This window comes from Setaria italica, chromosome III (genome assembly GCF_000263155.2).
Source record: "Setaria italica strain Yugu1 chromosome III, Setaria_italica_v2.0, whole genome shotgun sequence".
NCBI classification, from domain to species: Eukaryota; Viridiplantae; Streptophyta; class Magnoliopsida; order Poales; family Poaceae; genus Setaria; species Setaria italica.
This window is the reverse complement of record NC_028452.1, coordinates 26,506,862-26,528,880: the sequence shown is the minus strand read 5'-3', so window position 1 is coordinate 26,528,880 and position 22,019 is coordinate 26,506,862. Positions and strand designations below refer to the sequence as shown.

General features: G+C 46.9%; 2 protein-coding genes and 1 pseudogene across 2 annotated transcripts; 1 reads left to right on the top strand and 2 right to left on the bottom strand.

Annotated features, from left to right (window-relative positions):
* Positions 1-7,731: 7,731 nt before the first annotated feature.
* LOC101772817 lies at positions 7,732-10,266 on the bottom strand (annotated as a pseudogene).
* Positions 10,267-12,634: 2,368 nt separating this feature from the next.
* On the top strand, positions 12,635-15,133 carry LOC101772411 (protein NRT1/ PTR FAMILY 2.3). The gene is made up of 3 exons (XM_004963815.2): positions 12,635-13,010; positions 13,089-13,669; positions 14,269-15,133. The coding sequence occupies exons 1-3, from the start codon at positions 12,663-12,665 to the stop codon at positions 15,077-15,079; spliced, it is 1,740 nt and encodes a 579-aa protein (XP_004963872.1). The 5' UTR covers positions 12,635-12,662; the 3' UTR covers positions 15,080-15,133.
* A 139-nt stretch (positions 15,134-15,272) lies between these two features.
* LOC101779446 (TOM1-like protein 6) lies at positions 15,273-21,860 on the bottom strand. Its single transcript, XM_004962365.3, has 9 exons — positions 21,527-21,860; positions 19,425-19,503; positions 19,251-19,349; positions 18,503-18,616; positions 17,864-18,033; positions 17,695-17,776; positions 17,262-17,347; positions 16,388-16,651; positions 15,273-16,300 (listed from the first exon to the last, which is right to left on the bottom strand). Exons 1-9 carry the CDS (start codon positions 21,628-21,630, stop codon positions 15,532-15,534), a joined length of 1,767 nt encoding a protein of 588 aa, XP_004962422.1. The 5' UTR covers positions 21,631-21,860; the 3' UTR covers positions 15,273-15,531.
* Between the last annotated feature and the right edge of the window lie 159 nt (positions 21,861-22,019).

Below are 22,019 nucleotides of genomic sequence, written 5' to 3'. Positions count from 1 at the left end.
AGTTCAAATGGATGGAAGAGGCAGACAAGGCACTAACACAACTCAAATACTTTCTGTCAAAGCCTCCTGTCCTCACCGCTCCTTCTTCGAACGAAGACTTGCTCCTATACATATCAGCTACTACTCATGTCGTCAGTACGACAATAGTAGTCGAACGGTCTGAACTGGGCCACGCTTACAAGGTCCAACGACCTGTCTACTTCGTCAGCGAAGTACTCTCGGACTCCAAAACTCGGTATTCACGATACAAAAGCTTTTATACGCAATCCTGCTCACCTCCCAAAAGCTGCGCCATTATTTCCAAGAACAACATCACAGTCATCTCTGACTTCCCACTCGGCGAAATTCTCCACAACAGAGACGCCACAGGTACAATCTCAAAATGGGCAGTTGAACTTGGAGCTCTAACCTTGGACTTCAAACCGAGAACAGCTATCAAATCCCAAGCTTTGGTTGACTTCGTGGCTGAATGGACTGAAAATCAAGTACCAACACCAGTTGAGCGGCCAGAGCACTAGGTGATGTACTTTGATGGATCCCTCAAACTTGAAGGGGCCGGCGCAGGCGTACTACTCATTTCCCCAAAGGGAGACCAGCTCAAATACGTACTACAGATTTTCTGGGAGGCATCCCACAACGAAGCCGAGTACGAAGCACTGTTACACGGCCTTCACCTTGCAATCTCCCTCGGCATCAAAAGACTACTGGTATACGGCGACTCACTAGTCGTTATAAATCAGGTCAATGACAAGTGGGACTGAAACAAGGACAATATGGACGCTTACTGCAAAGAAGTCCGTAAACTGGAAAACAAGTTCTCAGGCTTGGAATTTCACCACATCGTCCACGACAACAACGTTGCCGCCGACGTCTTATCAAAAATGGGCTCAACTCGTGCAGAGGTTCCAGTAGGAATTTTCATACACGAACTGCACAAACCGTCCATACCTGAACAAGTTACACCGCCAGTGGTCCAGACTACTAACGTCCCTCGAGAAATCATGATGATAGAAGTCGATTGGAGGACACCCTTCATCGACTACATCAAAGATCACAAGGTACCACCCGACAAAAATCAGGCTGAACAAATATCTCGACGAGTAAAAAACTACGTTCTAGTCGGAGACAAGCTCTACAGGAAAAGTGCATCCTCGGGGGTACTCATGAAGTGCGTTACCCAGGACGACGGCCAAGAAATCTTAGAAGCAATTCATAAAGGAATTTGTGGCAACCACGCCTCTTCACGGACAATTGTTGGCAAGGCTTTCAGAGCAGGTTTCTACTGGCCAATGGCTCTGGCCGACGCTAAACAACTAGTTCAGAAGTGCAAAGGCTGTCAATTCTTTACCAAACAGTAGCATGTACCGGCCTACAAGCTAGTCACAATACCTCCAACGTGGTCGTTCGCCTGCTGGGGGCTTGACATGATAGGGCCATTACCAACTGCGCCAGGAGGATTCAACCGAGTACTCGTGGCAATCGACAAATTCACCAAGTGGATCGAGGTCAAACCAGTCACTTGCCTCAGGGCAGACTGAGTCCTCGACTTCTTGGATGACATCGTACACCGGTATGGTTTTCCCAACAGGATCATCACAGACCTTGGGTCAAATTTCAACAATCACGACTTCTGGGAATACTGCAAGAATAGCGGCATCGATGTTCGCTATGTCTCAGTCGCTCACCCTCGAGCCAATGGGCAAGTCGAGCGTGCCAATGGCAGGATTCTCGACGCCCTCAAGAAACGACTACACGACGTCGGCAACACCAAAGGCGGCAAATGGCTCAAGGAGTTACCCAACGCTCTGTGGGGACAACGAACCCAACCATGCAAGACTACCGGGCTCTCACCCTATTTTCTTCTGTATAGCTCAGAAGCCATATTACCCGCCGACATCATGTGGCAATCACCCTCAGTCGAGCAATACGACAAAGAGCTGGCAGAAGAAACAAGATGAATAGATCTAGACAGTCTAGAAGAAGCAAGATGCGCAACACTAATTCAATCAGCCAGATACCTTGACGGTTTAAGGCGTTACCACGACCGCGACGTCAAGGAACGATCTTTCAACTTGGGCGATATGGTCCTCAAGCGAATCCAAGACACCACAGGATTGCATAAACTCAATTCACCATGGGAGGGTCCTTACATCGTATCAAAGGTTACGGGACCCGGATCTTACAGACTGCAAGAGCTCTCAGGAGAACAAGTACCAAACTCTTGGAATATAGAACACCTTTGTCGCTACTACCCATAGCAGCACCCGAGTAATCGCTTCAAGGCAAAAACTCATGATGACTACTCGAGCTAACAGCTCGACTACCGACTTCAAGATATATCACTCTGAACTAAAGATCATCAACTCAGGCATCACGACTCCGATACAAAAGGTTCAATAGAGTAACTCTTTACTCAGGACTTAAGATACATCATCAAGTTACATACGAATAAAAGTACTCGAAATACAAAAGGACTACAAGCAACTGCTTACTGGCGGGCTGCATTTAAGCCTCAGGCTTTTACAATATCACAAGGCCACTCAGGTCTGCTGACTACAATAGGAAGGGCCTACACGTAAGGAAGCTGCGCAAAACGCAACCATATCCAGGTCCTCTACCCAAGGCAACGCTAGGAACTCCTGCATCGTCGCTGCCTTGACAGCGGCAACGATGAATCCCGCGCGCCACGAAGAGAAGGAAACAAGGCTACTCTTTTGCTAGCCTTGCCGAGCCAACCCACTCTACGGCCACACCTCCACCTCTAAGTGAGCGGGATAAAGACTGCGGCACTCATCACCCATCACTCGCGAGTTCCAGCGCGTACTCTACTGGATCACGAGCTGCAAGATGAGGCGCACGATGAAACCTCCTACGAGGATTCTTCTAGCATCGCAGCTATCCCTACGAGTGCAGGAGTCTGTGGAGGGAAGGTGGTCTCAATCTATGAGGAATCTTCTAGCACCGGTGCACTCTTTGAAGGCTCTCTACACTCAAACAACAACAACCGAAGGCAATCCATGGCTACTCAGAAATTTGATTCGGGTCGACCTCCAGGGGATCTATTTATAGCCAAGCGCTGCAACTACCACCTACCCAGGAATTACTATGCGCCCGTGATCAATAAGTCTGATGACTTCTGACTCTGCCCACGTGAAAGCATTCACGCCACAAAGGATAAAAGAGTACAGTACACCCGTGCATCACCAAAAAGCGGAGTACTCGACGGCATCGTGCCTACTCGCAACTCAGAACTACTCCAGCCAAACATGGACATCATTGTCTCAGGGGCTTGAAGAAGTCCAACCCTTTACTCAAAGGTCGGGCGATACGAAACCCTACGACAAGGGGTCGGGCGCGCCCAACCCTGGGACTCAGGGTCGGGCGAGGCTGAGCTTTTCCCTCATGGGGTCGGGCTTCGCCGACCCCGGAACCTTGGGTCGGGTGAGACGGAGTAAACTACTCCTCAACCACATCAAGATAACTACTTCAAGAAATAACCAACATTCATTTATCAAGGTATTGTCCAAAGTACTCGAAAATAACTACAAGAGTACATAAAGTTCAAGGCTCCTCCAGAGAGACAAACTCTGACATTTTCAACGCGATGGGCTCCGCCTCCTCGAGGTACTGCGCATATGCTTCTTCTGTGCAGTTGCGAGCCACGCCGTCACCAGCTGCCGCCAAGTCCGCCCTCGGGTAGTACGACTTTACAACAGCAAGGACCTGTTTGCAAACAGCTTTGCAGAAACCTGCTACTTTACCCGGGGCAGTCGTCAATCGCTCAACTAGCGATTGAGGTCCTATGCCCTCTTCCATGAGGGCTATGGCGTTCACCAAATCATGAGCTACCTCAGTCAACTCTTGGAGTTCGCCTCGGAGTCTTCCCATGGTCTGGGCATAATCTCTGCATGCCACCATGGCCATAGCAAGCATCACGCCATTCTGCATCTTTCTGTCTCGTTGATGCTCGCAAGCAGCCTGTGCTTCAGTCAGCGCAGCCCGAAGACGTTCAGCCTCATCTGCCACACGATCATACGCATTTCTCCAGTCAAGGACTTGGCTCCTCGCAGCAGCCTCTTGCCTTTTGAGCTCTGCAAAATAGTCAATTTCAACACAGCCGACTACAATCGGACATACTCGGAATATGCAAAGTACTCACCTTGATACTTTTTGTTCAGAGACTTGTAGCGGCCCTCCAGTTTTTGCTGCAGGACTTCATGATCCGACCGTTCCACAGCAAAAGACTTCACTCCAACCTCGTGAACCCTCAAGGCTTCTGTAAGTCAAGCACATTCCTGCTCCAATTGATGACTTCATTCCTGAAGGGTCCGAGTGTGCAAAGGAATATGATCAGTTAAAAGCCTCACAATTACTCGATCTACGAGACAAAGCAAAAGAAATTCACCTGGAAGCCTCGAAAAATGTCGACAGCTCTCTGGAAATCTGAGTCAGATGGATGGCTGAGTACTGACCTTTGAGTACTCTCCACAAGCCGAGGAGTCGCACCCAAAATAGTACCTAAAACATTTATCATGTCACCTGACTGCTACGACTACAATAACGGGACTACAGATACATACCTGGAGCAGTTGACTCTTTGGATTTCTCCACACCTACTACAGCCAAAGCTCTGCTAGTGGAGGTTGATAGAGAAGCACTTCCCGAACACGACGCGGCGGCGGGGACTTCCACTAAGCGGATGACCTCTTGAAGCATTGACATAGTAGCTCCAAGGTGACCGGTGTCAACTTCGGGTACTTCATCAACAATCAAATCTTCCAAGGGAGCAGATAAAGTAGTTGGGTGATTCGATTCTACCCTTTTCTCTACAGGGATAGTTTTCTCTGCATCCCTGCTTCACAAAATGTCACTATATGCCATTCAAGAAAACCTAAAGATATACACCAGGAACGAACAAGCTCACTGAGTTGAGCGTGGTGGAAATCGCACACGTTTCTTCTCGGCAATAGGTGGCCGAGTATAGCTGTCGGCGCTGTCTTCTCGCCGAGACCTGGGAAAACAGAAGTCAAGATTACAATACAACTCAGACAAACAAAACTAGTCTGGACAGAAAGCTTACCACCAGTGATTACACTGGACAACAAGGAACCAGTAGCGACTACTGGCGACATCTCCTTCGCAACACCCGCTACTCCGGCGGGCAACCCCAGGACTGCCTGGTCAATCACTGGCAGCGTGGTAGCCGGCGGAGCCTGTGCGGCCAGCTTGGGAGCTACTCCAGCATCCGTTGACGGCACTCTCTCTGGTACCTTCTCAGCAGATGCAATACCGACGTTTGGGTCGGTCATGACTACTTCTCCAGAAGCAGCCTCGTCATCACCAAGTGTTGTATCAACAGCCTTTTGAACAAGATAATGTAGTCACAAAGATTGCAAGTTCAAATTCTTCAACTACAATTGAGTACACGACTACATACCTTGGTACCCTGAGACTTCTCAGGAGTTGCAACAGACTTAGCCGCAGACATTTTGCGGACTACTCTGCGTTTCTTCACAGGAGGGGAGGGCTCGTCCTCTGACTCCTCAACAACAGTTTCCTCTTCTTCTTTCGACTGCGCCAAGTAGCCGGCAAGAACTCGAGACTACAAAAAATAAGTTGATATTACCAACAAATATCACACAAGTCAAAAAGTACAAGTCAAGCGCTAGAACATACCACTTCTGGCTCATACCAGGCATCATACTGCCGAAGAGCTACAGGGATCACTGGTACTCCCTGGTAGTTCCTGAAGAACTTGGCCAGCAGCGCCTCTACATCATCATCGGATATATCCTCATTGGACATACACGATGGATCATTAAGACCTATGTACTCACTCCCCGAGTGAGCACGTTTCTGAAGCGGCTGGACTCTTCTCTTCAGAAAACTGGCTGCCACATTAATCCCGGTCAGGCCGAGTGCCTTCAACTCGGTAATCTGCTGCATCAACTGGTCTAGCTCCAGGGTGTCTTCAGGATCGCTCACCCAGTTCTCTGCATGCTTTGGCGCGTGGCCAGTAACCACAAGCAAGCAAGGATCATGGTTCTCGATGTAGAACCACCTTTTCTTCCACACCTCATGGGAGTCAGTCAAGTTGTACTCAATATATGCGCCCGAGTTCCTGAGTTGGAACCCGACGCCTCCGAAGACCTCTGTCCTATGCACACTGGGCTGAGGCTTACAGCGGAACAACTTCCTAAACAACTCAAGGCTCGAAGGAACTCCCAGGTAAACTTTGCAGAGGTGTACGAAAATGGACATATGCAGTACACCATTGGGGTTCAAATGAACAAGCTGCAACTTATAGTACTCGAGGATACCTCTGAAGAAGTCGGAGGTAGGCACTGCCAACCCCCTCTCCACAAAGTGAGCAAGCATCACTGTTTCGCCAGGGTGTTCTTCAAATTGCCATGCATTTGCAAAAGCAGGACGCCACTCGAGTACCTCCTTCGCCTGCAAAAGCTTGGTGTTGACTAGCGCCTGCACAGCCTCCTCCTTCATCACTAAATGTTGCCACGTTGCTCCAGGCGGCGGCGGCGTAGTCTGGTCCGTCGGCCCCACTTTCGGCGCCAGCAACACTAGTTCTTTCCCTTTCTTGGACTTCACCTTGCCCGCCGCCGGAGCCTTGCCCTGGATCTTCTTGGGTTTCTTGCCCATCTTCTTGGTGCGCATCCACCGGTTTCAACCTCAGCAAGAAGCACTCACCCTCGGATCTCTCTCAAGTAGCAGCAATGGCGGCGGTGGCACACGACAAATGCGACGGCGCAAATGTGGAGCAGATGCGCAGGGAAGGAAGAAAAACAGATCTGATTACAGTAGGACGTAAACCTAACCTAACGGGGGGGGGGCAGTTTTATCTCCGCCACCTCCGGATTCCAAGCGTCAGTTACGCAACAGATGGATTTTAAGCAGATTAATTGCCTTAAATACCCAACGGCTACTCTTTTCAACGGGTTGCTGACCACTTCAACGACAGAAATCGCCTAAGTGCTCGGGGGCTACGAGTACCGTACCCGATGGTCAGATTTTTCTTTTTCAGATTTCCAAGGGTAAAATAGTCAAAAAGCAAGATTGACCCTAAGCCTGACTCTTCGACTCAAACTAAGGCTCGGGGGCTACTCCATATGGAGTGCGATTGACATCACACTACCATATAAAAACTCTTAGGACAAGAAGCTGCTCAAAGGAACAAGAAGAGTACCTTCCAGCCACGCGACAGTACTCGAGCACTTCGGACACTTCAAACCTCTATGACTGCTCGGATAGTGCCCACAGTACTCGAGACTGTGGCGCACGACTACAAAGTACTCGAGGGCTTGTTGGGCATGCACCTTAGGCCCACGAGTAGACCTTGGACGGCCCACTAAGGGACGTACTCAGATGTAACCAGGACAAGGGATAGGCGTATCCCACCCGGACTAGTCAAGTGTACGTATGGAAAACTACTCGGGCCTTACTGAGTAGAACTCTGTAATAGTACTCGACTAGGACTCAGACTTGTAACCCTGCCTTCCCGTGTATATAAGGGCGGGCAGGGACCCCCCTCAAAAAGAACAACTCCAGTTCATCCAAGATCAATACAAGCCAACACACAGGACGTAGGGTATTACGCGATCTAGCGGCGCGAACCTGTCTAAATCGTGTTTCTTGCGTCACCATTGATTCCTTGATTCTTGATGATCCTTACCGCATAAAAGACCACCTAGGGTACCCCCTAGGCGGGTTGCCGGTCTAAAACACCGACACCGACTTCTCCCGGCCGAAGACGCCCTCGCCGTCAACGATGTAGACGAAGGCATTCCAGCCCTCCGGGATGGGCTGGTGGATCTGGGAGCCCGTGCGCATGGTGAAGTCCATGTACATGGTCGGGGTGCGCGTGTAGACCGGGGAGCTCACGCCGAAGGCCTCGCCGGCGATGATCCGGACCTCTACGCCGTCCTTCAAGGCACGGCTGATGTCCTTGCTCTGGAGCTCCTGGTCCTTGCTCTAGAGGAGAGGTTGATCCAGAGCTGCAGGCCCTTATGCACCCCGTCCCCCGTCGGTATCTCCGAGTGCATGATGCCCCGGCCGGCAGTCATCCACTGAAGGAAGAATTCAGTTCAGGGAATAATGTGAAGACAGGAAATGAAACTGCTGCATGAGCACGGTGATCATGAGTACAATTAGAGAGCAGATTGGCTGACCTGGACATCCCCTACCCTGATGGTGCCCTTGTGGCCTGCAAAGTCCTGGTGGGTGCAGGCTCCCTGCAATTCCAATCCAACACAGAAGGAGACATTTGAGTGAATAGCTCGTGGGGGCAGAAGAACAGAGGCAGGTAACACAAGGTTTGCTTGAGTAGAGGACACGCACCTCGAGCATGTAGGTGACGGTCTCGAATCCTCTGTGGGGATGGTTGGGGAACCCGACGGGCTTGGAGACTGAGACCTCGTCGAGCATGAGGAAGGGGGTCTAGGTTCCTGAGTTCAGGCCTGCGTAACAGAGAGGCAAAAGGGGATGGATGGCTTCCGCTGCAGTGCGGGGAAGGGGTACCGCCGGGGTGGGCGAGGAGGACGTCGGGGTGGGGGAGCGGGTGGGGGACGAGGCTGCTAGGGTGGGGGAGCGCGCCGCCGCCGGCCAGGGAGGCAGCCATGGCCATGCGTCGCGGTAGGCACGGGGGCGCAAGCATGGAAGGGAGGAGGAAGCCAGGGACTGGGAGGTTGAAGAAGAAAAGTCACGGGATTGGGATGGGGAAGAAAAGGAACAGTAGGAATAGATAAGGTAGACTGACTAGATAGGAAGCATCAGATATTTTGGTGGAAAGCGTCCGATGCCTCCGGACAACCGAACCATAGCATTACCATTTCTAGTATATTTGGATAACTACACATCAAAATTGTGGGCACTGGCCAATGGATATGATGCACTCTTCTGGGTGCCTTTCTCAGAATTAAAAAAAGATATGGGCAAAGATTTTGTTGCCAATTATACTGCGGGTGATTTCATAAAATTATTGGAAAAGAGACGTAAAAAGAATAACTGGATGAGTGGTAATATCCGGCTGTGCTTCTTTGGTGATCCGTGCGGCTCCATCGTTCCTTGGGCCACGAACTCGGTAAAACACCGTTACAGTATTAGGCCCATACCTAGGTGGGCTGAGCATTGCATGTTATTCGACCACCACGGACGTCAATTGAAGTTGCTAGCCCAATGAAATATAATCAATCAATACTTTCTCAGAAATCATATTCATCTTCTATAATATTGTTTTTCTTATAAAACTTCCCATCTTTCAGATCTGTTTTATAAGTAGATCGGTTGTTAACATAAGGTGGAGCAAGCAAGCCAATCATACAACCTAGTTGAGGTAGTGGGAACGAGCATGCACACTATATGACCCTAGTAAAATATTAAGTCCGGATTCGCTGATTATTGAATCAGTTATAAAAAAAATGTTGAAATATATATTATGTGGAGAGAACCTGAGTGAGGTTGGGGAGCAGATATGCATACTATCTAATCCCCTATCAAATGTTGAATTAGCTATCCGAAATATTAACACGGAGTTTGCATATTGTTGAATTAAGTATAAGAAATTGTTGAAGGATTTCAGCGCGATGGGAGGTCGGAGTGATGTAATAGTTAAGCTAATGGGTTTTAAAGAGCAATTCCAATAGACTTCTAATCTTATCCCTAATATTTTTTTTGAAAAAAGAGAGAAAAAATGAACTCCAACAGTCCATCCAAACTGTTCCCAATTTTTTCGCGACGCTAAAAAGCAGCCTGCCACTACGTATATTTTAGCATTGGCGTTCCTCCCCAATCCATCATTTTTTTTCTCTTCTTTCCATCTTTCCACCGCCCATCCACCCAAGTGCAGCACCGCTACCTGCTCAACGGCGCACCACAGAGCCAGGGGCATGTGTCGCCGTGCCACGCGCACGCGCGGCCAACGCAAGAGCGAGAGCAGGACCTCGCCGGGCCCTACGTGCGAGAGATCGGCGCCTGCATCCGCGCGCGGCGATGGGGTGCGTCGTGTGAGACGTTCGCATCCATGCACGGCGCAGGGCTGTGCAGTACAGGTTCCTCCTCCCCGTAGGTGCTCCGCGCCTGCACCGAGCTGGGCGCCCCTCACCTCACGGTTTGCTACTTTGCTTTAAAAGTTTCAGTCAGAACTGACAACCGCATAACATTGATGGAGGATTGGATGCTTCCTTCACCCAGCCTAAGAACACTGATGTCAGGCTTCTCGAACAAAGAATTCAGCTCTTGTCCATTCTCCAGCATCTTCAGTGACAATGGCAGCAGCAAATCACTGGATGCAATTGAGAAGAGCAAAACTTTAGTTGATTTGAGCGTTAAAGAAACTGTTCAAGATAAAAAGCCCCTCTGCAGCTTGATTCAAACCTTTTTAGCGCAAATTTGGATGGAGTTAGAGGAGGGTTTCGTTCCAAAGGTAGGCCCAGTTACGATGATGTGGCAAATATTGGGAAGTAGTTTTTAGTGTTTTGTTGTGGTCTCATATGTTTTTGGGGGAAATTTTTTTTAGCATAGCTTCCAATACCTTATTTTGGGAAGAATTTTTTTGGAAAACTCTTGAAGTTGCTCCTAGGAATCATCCGCATGACATGTAGGAGCCCTCACACTTTCCTAAAAAAATAAAAAAGGTAGGGTTTCAACAGCACTTCCCAAGGTAATGGAAAATAGGGCATGTCGGTTTGATGTGAAATACATAAGCTGCCTAAAACGACATCATGTATGATTTTAGATGACATAAATAACAGATACTTCCATCATTCCATAAAAATTATAATTGCAGTTCTTTTAGAAGGTTTAGTACTGTTGTCAAATGACTACTGTATCCTTACTAATTATCTTTGTTTTTTCGCTAGCGTAAATGATAACACGCAAGGCAAAATTTTGGTTCAATTAGATTAGCCATGCAAGGTAATTAAATGGACCCCGCTTGTGCTCTAATTAATAGAATTATACTCTTTTATTGATTTTAACTAATTAAATATCAGGATTGTAATTTTTATGGGATGGAGGGAGTATATATAAATTTGTATAGATCCTGTTTGGCAGGATTCCAGTTTTAAAAAAAAAGGATCGCTTGGAACTAGATATTGATAGCTTAAAAAATTTCAGGGACCAGAATTGTAGGTACATCTGAAGCATTCGGATGAATCATTTTATCAATACATATATTTAAACCACTTTATTTTAATCTTCAAATTACATATCCGACCTAGATCTCGGAGTTGAGTTCTGCCAAAGTCCATATTATCTAACTTCTATTAACTGGTCCCATGCTTTAAAAGCAACTTTGCAGGGTTTATATACTTTGCATGTAAATTCATGACCTCACGTTGAACTCTTTAAAACAAATCTACACTTGACTACATTTGGATCACATTATTTTGACTTTTTAAATTGAACTATTCTTAGAGCTTCACATTAAAGTTTTTAGCTTCACTATCAATTTTTTATAGCTCTACCATCAAATTGTTTCGGTTAGAAGTTACTACAGGTTTAGAACAAAGTTGTTCCAGCCTCACCGTCAAATTGTCCAGGTTCAGGAGAACAATGCCAAGTAGAAAAATGTTCTAACATTTCGAAAAACGAGAAATATCTATATTAGATCTTATTTTGTTGCATTAATTATAAGTAGCACAAAGGTTGAATGGATTCAATAAGATCTACAATTTATGAGAAAGATAAATTTAAAGTTTTGAATGGGAAAAAAATGTATTAACGTCAGGGTTCTCGCTCCCTTCTGCGACGTGGGAGCACCTAGTAGCGTGTGTGACAAATAGTTTTTCCGAATTTTTGTCTTTGCTTGTGAAGTTTGACCAAGGACTTACGTGCGTTCCACTTTCAATTCAATCAACAAACTAAGATAGCAGATTTGCAAGCAACAATTGCGAGAGAAGTGATACCAACGTATTGGAAATCAAATATTCTTTCATCACTTGGGTCTCTTTATCATAGAAAAGGAACTAGGCGTGACCAGGGATAAAAATTCTGACCAAAATTTCGCAAAATTTCGGTCATGGTCATCCGAAATATCGCACTGTTCACGAAAAGATCCAACTTTTTAATCCAAATTTCAGTTGAAATTTCACAAATTTCGCTCATTTCGATGGGAACCCTGGGCGTGACAATAGTCACCATGTAGCTGGTCTTAGAAATTGAGCTGAATGGGTGAACCTATCGAAAGGGACAGGTGACCACGAACTAAGCGTAACTCAGCTGTTAAGTTTTCTTTGTGAAACCTGCTCACCTGGGTTCTCCTCGCCTTAACACGTATGCTTGTATTTTCTTGAATTTCGACGTTATTCTTTTAGTAGCAGGTGACGTGCCTGTCAACATTGAGATGCTAATGGTAGCTTCGTCAATCTCATTAATCTGTCGGTTCGGTCACTCAAAAATATTCATAAAAATAAGGTTACGTGCGTGTATTTACTATGTTTTGTATATATATAAAAAAATAAAGGGATAGATGGCCGTTTCCAACGTTCACTACTCGTCTGGTCGTCTTCAGACTGTCCCTCGTACTCCGAGGTCTTGACTTCCCCACCCGTGCACATACAGTCATACAGAGTTATATATAATCCGGCCATTTTTCTGTAACAACGTGCAAGTATATCGATCGAGCACCTGATAGAGGGAGATACAGCAGAATGGAGACGAAGGGGCCGCAAGAACCTCAGCCTCGCCGTAACCTCAGAGCCGATCACGAGTCCCTGCAGCCGCAGCCTGGTGATGCCAGGAACAACAAGGGGGGATGGATCACCTTCCCCTTCCTCGCCGTGGCGATGCTCGGGCTTGGAGTGGCGAGGGGCGGCGCGACAAGCAACTTCGTCGTCTACCTCGTCAAGAAGTACAACGTGCCGCGCGTCGACGCGGTGCAGATCTCCAGCATCGCCCTCGGATGCCTCAGCTTGGCCCCCGTCGGCGGCGCTATCGTCGCCGACGCCTTCTTCGGCTGCTACCCCGTCGTCGCCGTGTCCATGGTCTTCTCTGTCCTGGTGAGTGCATCTAATTTCTTATTATCTTCCTCCTCGTCAGACAGAATCACCAACGTACGCATGGACACACGGGACCAGGCCTTGGTCATGTTCACTCTCACGGCGAGCCTGCACGGCCTCCGTCCGGTGCCGTGCCAGCCGGGCGCCGGCGGCGACGCGTGCGAGCCGGCGTCGACGGGGCAGATGGCGGCGCTGTACGCGGCGGTGTTCATGCTGTGCGTCAGCGCGGGGGGCGCCCGGTTCAACCAAGCGACCCTGGGCGCGAGCCAGTTCGACGCCGCCGCGGACCGCGACGTGCTCTTCAACTGGTACTTCGTCTTCTTCTACGCCTCCTCCGTGGTCGGCTCGACCGCCATCGTCTACGTCCAGGACAACGTGTCGTGGGCGCTCGGCTACGCCATCTCCGGCGCCGCCAGCCTGGCGGGGGTCGCCGCGCTGCTCGCCGGCACGCCCTACTACCGCCGGCCAGGCGCGCAGGGGAGCCCGTTCACGGCGCTCGCGAGGGTCGCCGTCGCCGCCGCCAGGAAATGGAAAGTCAACTTGGCGACGACGTCAGAGGAGCTGAGGTTTTACCACGGGCGACGATGCAGCAGTGCCAGTGACAAGGACGGCGACGTCAGCGACGCTACTAGCCTTGCTGCTCCAAGCGACAGCTTCAGGTAAGAAAACGATGCCCTTTCATACACTTTAAAAAAGAACGTTGCCTTGTAAGGTCAAGCATCATGGTTCAAAAAATTAGCAAAATTTGACAAAATTGGGATGCGTTTGACCCGGCGCAGTCTCCTCCCGCCTAGCAGTGCCAGGAGCTAGTCAAAGATGTCAGCAACAAACTTCTCAAATAATCTGGCAATGTCAACTTATATATTGGCCATACATAGGAATGAAGGCAGTGCACGTTACTAGAATCAGCGATCAGAGAAAACAGAGGAATGACGGCAACGTTATTCATATTGGTAGATTTGATAACCTGATGTCGTTGTCCGATAGATTAATTTGAACGAACTTCGTTCAAAGATCACGTTAATTGTGTCGTAGGAATTAATCAGACCCAATCTACGGTGTTGAGTGTGTCTAGTCGCATACTAGAAATTGACGCTAAGTATACAACATATAAGGTGGGAATAACCTCATACTAGAAATTTGACTTACTTGTCAACTTAGAATTTTTGTTGCCACTTTGTGTCACATGTATGGAAGCTTGATGACTAAACTGACGATAATGGTATCCGCTTCGACATGCACACCCGACCGATCGTAGCTTCCTGAACCGCGCGGCACTGCTCACCGACGGCGATGTCACTCCGGCGGATGGGTCCGTGGTCCGGCCGTGGCGCATCTGCACGGTGCGGGAGGTGGAGGACTTCAAGGCCGTGGTCCGCATCCTGCCGCTGTGGAGCTCGTCCATCGTCCTCAGCGTCGCGTTCGGCACGCAGATCAACTTCACCGTCCTGCAGGCGCTCGCCATGGACCGCGCCCTCGGCGGCTTCACCGTGCCGGCGGGCTCCATGACCGTCGTCATCCTCGTCTCCATCGTCGCCTCCCTCATCCTCCTCGACCGCGCGCTCCTCCCGCTCTGGCGGCGGCTCACGGGGCACACGCCGACGCCGCTGCAGCGCATCGGCGCGGGCCACGTGCTCGCCGTCCTCAGCCTCGCCGCGTGCGCCGTCGTCGAGCGCCGCCGCATGGCCACCGTGCGCGCGCACGGCGCGGAGGGCCAGCCGGCGTGGGTGTCGCCGCTGTCGGTGACTTGGCTAGTCCTGCCGCTCGCGCTGGCCGGCGCCGGCGAGGCGCTGTACTTCCCCGGCGGCGTGACGCTGTACTACGAGGAGTTCCCGCCGCCGCTCAGGAACACGTCCACGGGGATGGTCGCCGTGGTCATCGCGCTCGGTTTCTACCTGAGCGCCGCCCTCGTCGGCGTCGTCCGGCGCGCCACGGCGTGGCTGCCCAACAACATGAACGCGTCCAGGCTGGAGAACATCTACTGGTTGCTCGCCGTGATGGCGACCGTCAACTTCGGGTACTACTTGTTATGTGCCAAACTGTACAAATACCAAAATGTTGGCAAGTAGCTCCAAGTGTGCACAGCGTACTGAACAAATGTGCTCTGTTCTTTGCTGAAGTGGAATGGCGAAATGTGGGCATCAACTTCATGTCTACACATGGCATATTTTAACTTTATTTGGTAGACATGAGTTTTGCTATGTTATAGACACCATTGGTCAGCAGAGAGAAACCAGCTGTACTACATAAGAACTGTACATGTAGAACCGAACTGTTTCGTTACTGCCATTCAAAATGTTTGGCTAACAAATAGGCTGATGCTTTCAACTAGCTTGGTTTGGCATAAATTATTTATTTACAGGTCAGCAAGTTCCCCAGCCAGAAGCATCAACCAAATCATTCTAAGCTGAGAAGGGGAAATCCCACAAACATGCAGGCAGGCTGATAACTGGAAAATTCAAGACAAGCGAACAGTCTAGCATGATAAGCATTCTTTACATTTTATTTTCCATAGTCCTCACTATGCCTTGTATGGACTGGACGTGCCACTGCCAACTGTACCGCCTACTTTCAGGCTACCATCTGAATTTCTCTCAAACAGGTCATCGAAGAACTTGTTGGAAGAAACATAAGATGGTCTGCGAGCCCCAGCAGAGAGTGGTTGCTTCAGGTTCCCATTTATTGGTGAGTCTAAACTCGCAGTGCGAAGTGGCACTGCAAAAGACTGCGATTGCTGTAGGGGCCTCAAGTTCGGTGGCACGTTGATAGGCGAGTTGGAGCTTGATTGATGCTGGGACGATGATACCACAAAAGGGTTCGATTCCATGCTGTCCTGGGAGGCCCATGGTGGCGGCGGGTAAGCTAATGAGTTGTAGGGCAACTGTGACTGGGATGGTGTCTGTTGCTGAATGCCTGCAGCTTGAGACTGGGGCTGTGCCCATGGAGCTACATAATTTGCAGTTGCATGTCCTTGATTTACATTATAAGGCTGTGGATGACTAGCTGTTGAGCCACCTTGATTCAAGGCTGGTTCAGGTGTTATTGGGGTATAGGGTGGTGATGGGTTTGACGATATGGTGAGTGCAAGAAGGTCACTCATAACCTGGTCTTCTGGAGAAGTCCTCACGGGGGCTGGAGGATCAGGCAGAGACAATGCATTGCTTGGAACATATGAAGTTGTAGAGGGAACAGAAGCTGCTGAACTTGATGTTCCCTCGTGGATGGTTGACGAATATGTGCCTAAACTAGGAGAGGCACTCTCACTGTTTGTGGGTCTGAATCTTGAGTTCCTGATCAAAAGTAACTGTCAGCTCTAAATGATGCAACGAAAAGAGGCTAAGTAAAGAATGAGAAGATTGGCATGGTCACAGTGTGACCTGCGAGCGAGCAGAGAGAACTCGTCATCTTCGTCTTCCTCCTCCTCGTCATTTAAAACATTGGTTGATACCATTGTTGGAGTAACTGCAGCTGTAGGAGCAACCTTTTCACCTAGGTTTGGAGTGGTTCCTGCTGGCAATTCACTCACCACATCTGTTACTTCGGCTGGTAGAGGAGAACCTGATGCCATTGCATCATGTTTCTCAAGCAGAATCTGTAATTTATCATTTAAGTCAAGAGCTTGGCCCAAGAGTTCCTCATCCCTGTAATACAGAAGAGCTTCAGGCAATTAATTTGGAAGAATAGACTGACAGTAGGTACCAAAAATAACATATTTACAACTACTATCCTGAAAATCATCCCTGTGTAATGAGTGCTTGCTACTAGTCAACATTAGTATGCTAGGGAAGAGTTTTCAAACTTCATTTATGATGTTTAGGAGAAGCTAATTACTTCAAATTGAACTAATTTTCTTGTCTGAAACATTATGTATTAAAAAAAAGAGGGAGTATTCAACGAAAGGACTCTAACAGGATGGCTTCAGACTAGGAAGGATTAAAATGATAGTTTATATTTATAATACTCAAAATGCTAAGAGCCTACAAGGAACAGTATCATTAGTGTTATCTGGACCCATGCTTTTGAGCGACGTCCTGACTTAGCAAGATGTAAATAATTGATGGCAATCATCTCTGTCCCTAGCCTCCTAAATTTGTAGAATAATATCAGTAGCTTCGAACAGGAACTTTAGATGCAAATCAAACAACCAGTGTCCCAACAGTGTAATAGAAAAAACTGCTGGTTCGCCCACTGGTACACATCTCCTTAAGTAACAGATCATAGATGAAGAACAAGAGTCATGCAGTCACATACCTCAGTGAACTTACCAGACTCAAGATCTTTTTTTGGTCTGACCGACATTGGTTTACAAGTTCCGTGATAATTTCATCATTGACAGCCTAAGCATTAAAAAGTTGTCAGAAATGCTACTTTATAAATGCATATTTATGTCATGATAGGGTTCATAAATATAGAAGAGAGATGGACCGGATGAGCCTAATCTGGCTATACACAGACTGCACAAATACTTACGAAGAGACATAGAATGGGTACTAACTAAATCAAGAGTCACTCAACACCACAATATTAAAGCCATATGTATTTTACTAGCAAAATGCAGACTTGTGCAGTCAAAGATACAGAAGTAATGGACATAACGATCTACCTAGTTTATTATTAAACAGTATGAAACTTATTGAAAACTACATGTTACGTATAAAAAAAATGATGAAATATATATGCTTACATCATGATCATTTGGATCCACAGCTCTCAGCATCTCGCCTAATAGTTCCGCAGCCCCCAGCATACGTTCCAAGTCTGGCATGCTAATCAGATAAAAGCATGTCATGTAGCACAGGAGGCAAAAGAATACTGCCACCCAAATTTTCTTTCTCTTGGAAAAGTAAGGTTACCTCAGTGAAGCCCCGTTAGATGACATCACCTCATCAAGCGTCAAGGAAGAATCGACTTGCATTCCATACCCTGCTTGAAGATATGATGGCAAAGATGCTGGGCGCGTGACCGGAGGAGTAAATACCGGTGCAGCATCAGGTGAGCGCTTAGGAAATTCTACTCCAGCTCGCTGCAATTAAAAATATCCATCATCTCATGCAAAGTAATCTCCCGATCTGATGTAAAATCTCTTTAAAGGAATACTTTATACAGGTGTTTAAAAATATACTTTAATCATTTTTCATAAGTATTATAGTGCTCTCGGTCTAAACTTGTATAGTTCAAATTTCTCCTCAACCACACAATTGTTTTTCAATATGATTCTTGACAAGTTTTCAGAAAATGTGATTCTTGAGCAAGTTTTGACTATACAGTGCAAGACAGTAAGGTGCAGAAAGTAGAGTCAATTTTTATTAAATTCCCTTAGTAATAGTTCCATGCATCTTGTTGAGCTTTTTATGCACTCAAGGTTACAGTTGACACAGAATAGGATAAGAAATCATACTAGTCCCCACGTGGAAGTAACACTAATAATGCTAAAAGTAATGTGTTTCTCATGTAATATAGCTATCTGATAATGCAAGAGACACCAACCACACCTTCAATTCAGCATATGCCCAGTAATAATGAGGGTGCTTTCCACCAGGCCCGCCAAATGCTTCTTGCCAAGAGTCCAGGAGTGTCAGGATTTTATCCCTCACTTGCATATCTGCCTGGGATAGCAGTCAACAATCTTAATCAAAATGCCCAAAAAAGAGAAAAGAAATAAAAAGGAACTCAATACAGTACATGGTTATTGAAATGCATAGTCAAATATTAAACTGAATCTAGCAGCTAGAAAGATATATGTTTGGTCAGAAATTGGATAAATAGATGGCAACAGAAAAGGGAAAAGCGAAAACGAGATCTTACTATGGAGTGCAAATATTATTTTTAATAAGACTGAAATTCCATAAATATATGTGATTTCAAATAAAAAATGGTTTCTTTCAGTAATTGAAACAACATAATTCACTTTATCTAAGTACTGCATCCCCATGTAGATATACTGCTTGTAATATTCCTTTCAACTTTGAAGAAATAAGAAATGCATCTTTCAGTGTACCATAATTTAGGTTTATAACAATGCCTCTACAAATCTGCTTAGCTTGAAAGCTAAATAGATCATATATGATGCCATGCAAAATGATATTTTTTTAGCTGTGTAACACATAAAGTTCCATACTACAGAATTCACTAACACTCACTGAGTTCCATAATTCAGAATTCACTAACACTCACTCACATAGTCCACGTGGCATGTAGCTCGAAGTCCAGAAAGGCCATAAGGAAAAGCTGAAAACTGACCTTTTTCTTCACAATTTTCATCATTTCGTCCAGTATATTGCGCTCTATGACTTGAACATGCACGCGATCCCCACAGTTCTTTATTAGAGTCTCTAAAAGCTGTAAAGCCATTTCAGAGCATTCGTAAGTACGAACACCAAAGGATTGCAAAGTACTTCAAGCTGGAAAGCATACCGTCAGAGCAAGAAATTGAACATTCGCATTCTTGTGCTGAATACGTTTTTTCAAAGCTTTAATCACCTCTTTTGCTTGCCTGAATCAATACATATTATTAGCTCACCATTTTCTCTTGTAGGAAACACATACAAAAAATAAAACACACTGTTCTGTCCTGCCCTATGACCTTTACAGATCCTAAAATTCCAATGAAAATATTTCAAGAACAGTCAAAATAAATGAGGCTATCGTTGTTGGTTGGAGGTATTGTGTCACCTTCAGGTCCCAGATTGGAGTCCTATTCATCTCGAATATGGGAGCCTAGTTCATCTGAATAAAAGTTACTTCCTTATAAGGTCTTGTTCGGTTACTACGGAACAGCCCGGAATGAGGCCCATTCTGGGCGGATTGATCTGGCCTGGTTTTGAATCCGGCGCATGGCAAAATGGTCGTTCGGTTAAGGCCGACGGGGAATGGAGTCCAGCCCATCTCGGCCATTTCATACACCCGAGGCCCGGATTTGTTCTCCACCTCTTGAGGTCCGGAACGGAAACAACCAGATCAAGTGAATAATCTCTTGGATTCACTCATTCCCGAACCAGAACAGTTCCTGGGCCAATTTCAATCCGCAACAAACGAACGAGGCCTAAATAATCTCGGTATTGCTTTTTTTCAGTGGCCACAATTTCTGATGTGAAATCTTTCCGTGTCTAATTTAAAATGCTACCCAAAACAAATAGGATTGTATTGTATAACTATTTTAGATGGCTTTACCTAACATTATAAACATAGTTTTAGGTTTATTTTAGAATATATTTAAAATAAACCTCTTGGGTTACCTTCCTTTTTTCTTTTTTGGAAACTGTTGCTCCCACCAGGAGTTTTTGAGCAAGCAGATAAGTTGTATGCTGTATATATTCCCATCAGTCCAGTAAATAACAAATATGAGATTATGGCCACTCAGAACATGTAGCTAATTTGGATTGCCACAAAACGATAGGGCGCAATGGCTTGGATTTTCTTTGCTGAATGCTCTGAAGATTTTAAATGACCATCATATATTTCTTTTTACAAACTGCTTGAAAGAGGGCCCTTGGAAGAAAAATTTCTGATAATACACTTCTCATTTGATCCATTCCTTATCTAAGCTATATTTCAAATCAAACTACTGAATCAAATGGCTTAATTTTCTCCATTAGCATAAGCTTTAGCAGAAGCCAATGCATGAAGTGCCCTTTTATCTGAAACATTTCTAGTGTTTTTTTTCTTGTGAAAACGTAGATATGTTAATTTAGAACAAGCATGAAGAGGAAAAAAAAAGTATCATGGTCCAATTCCACCTTTAAATGTATTTTGCTTGTAAGTACAAGAAAATCCATTGTGTCACCATCAGGCATCAATGCATGATATTACATTCTATTGAGGCAGACTGCTCTGAACAAGATTTTCTTAGGTTGCACTACAGGAAATGCTAAATGGATATACTCCATGTGTTACAGAGAACAAATCATGGGAGCAAATTCCTAAATTCCTTGCGACATGATGAACGTAGAAAAAAAGTTCCCGCGCTTGATTAGATAATCACAACATTTGTTCCCAAGTAGAACACAATAATCATGAGAGCAATCGTAAAAAAATAATCATAAGAGCAAAAATACTAAATTTCAGGCGGCATGATGAGAAGACTGGAAAATGGTGCCCTTCCTACACTTGATTGGATACTCTGTCCACATAGGAAAGGTGCCATGCTATCCTTTGAGTGCAAGGGGATTCCAGAGAAAAATGGTAGATTGTTCCGCTACTTTCTGCGGTGCTGATGCGAACAGAGAGAATAGGGGAAAGTAAAAAAAAAAGGAGGAAAATTCGGGGGAAGAATTGATTGTTTGCACCAATCGCAGAATGATCATCCGAAGATGGAACACAGCAGAGCAAGAATAATTCTCCTATCAGTAATCGAATGAAATGAACCCACGTTTCCTTTCCGTTCGCATGGTGCCAAGAACACGAACCGTTCACCATTATTGCGGTGGCACAGGAACCAAGAATTCAAAACGGCGCCTCCCAGACCTCGATGAAAGAAAAAGGCTGATGGCTGGATAGAGAGAGAAAAGACGGCGTACCCGTGATCGGAGTTGACTGCGTCGCAGATGTCGATGTTGAGGGTCCAGTCGGGGCCCAGCAACAGCTCGTTGGTGGCCTTGTCCACCCTCACCGCCGCCGCCATCCCTGCGCTCTCTCGATCGATCGACCCGACCCCTTGCGCGCACGCCTCCCTGAAGGCGGAGAAAATCCGATCCCCACGGCAACGACGGGGGATAAAGGAGGAAGAGGAGGAGGAGGAGGAGACGCGGAAAGGGGGCGGCGGGTATTCGTGGGGCGGTGGCAGTGGAGAATGAGAATGGAGACGGACCGATCAGTGGCAGACGTCTGGGTGGCGCGCGGTAAGCAACAAAAACGGGCGGCCATTATTAGGCGGGGCGCAAGCGCATAGATGTTGCCCTTTAGGTCCGTTCGCCGCTGCGTGGACGCGCACGCACACCTGGCTGGCTGGCTGAAAGCGAAGCGAAAGATGGCGGCAAGCACTTTATTCTTTTGGAGCTTATCTGCGTCAAA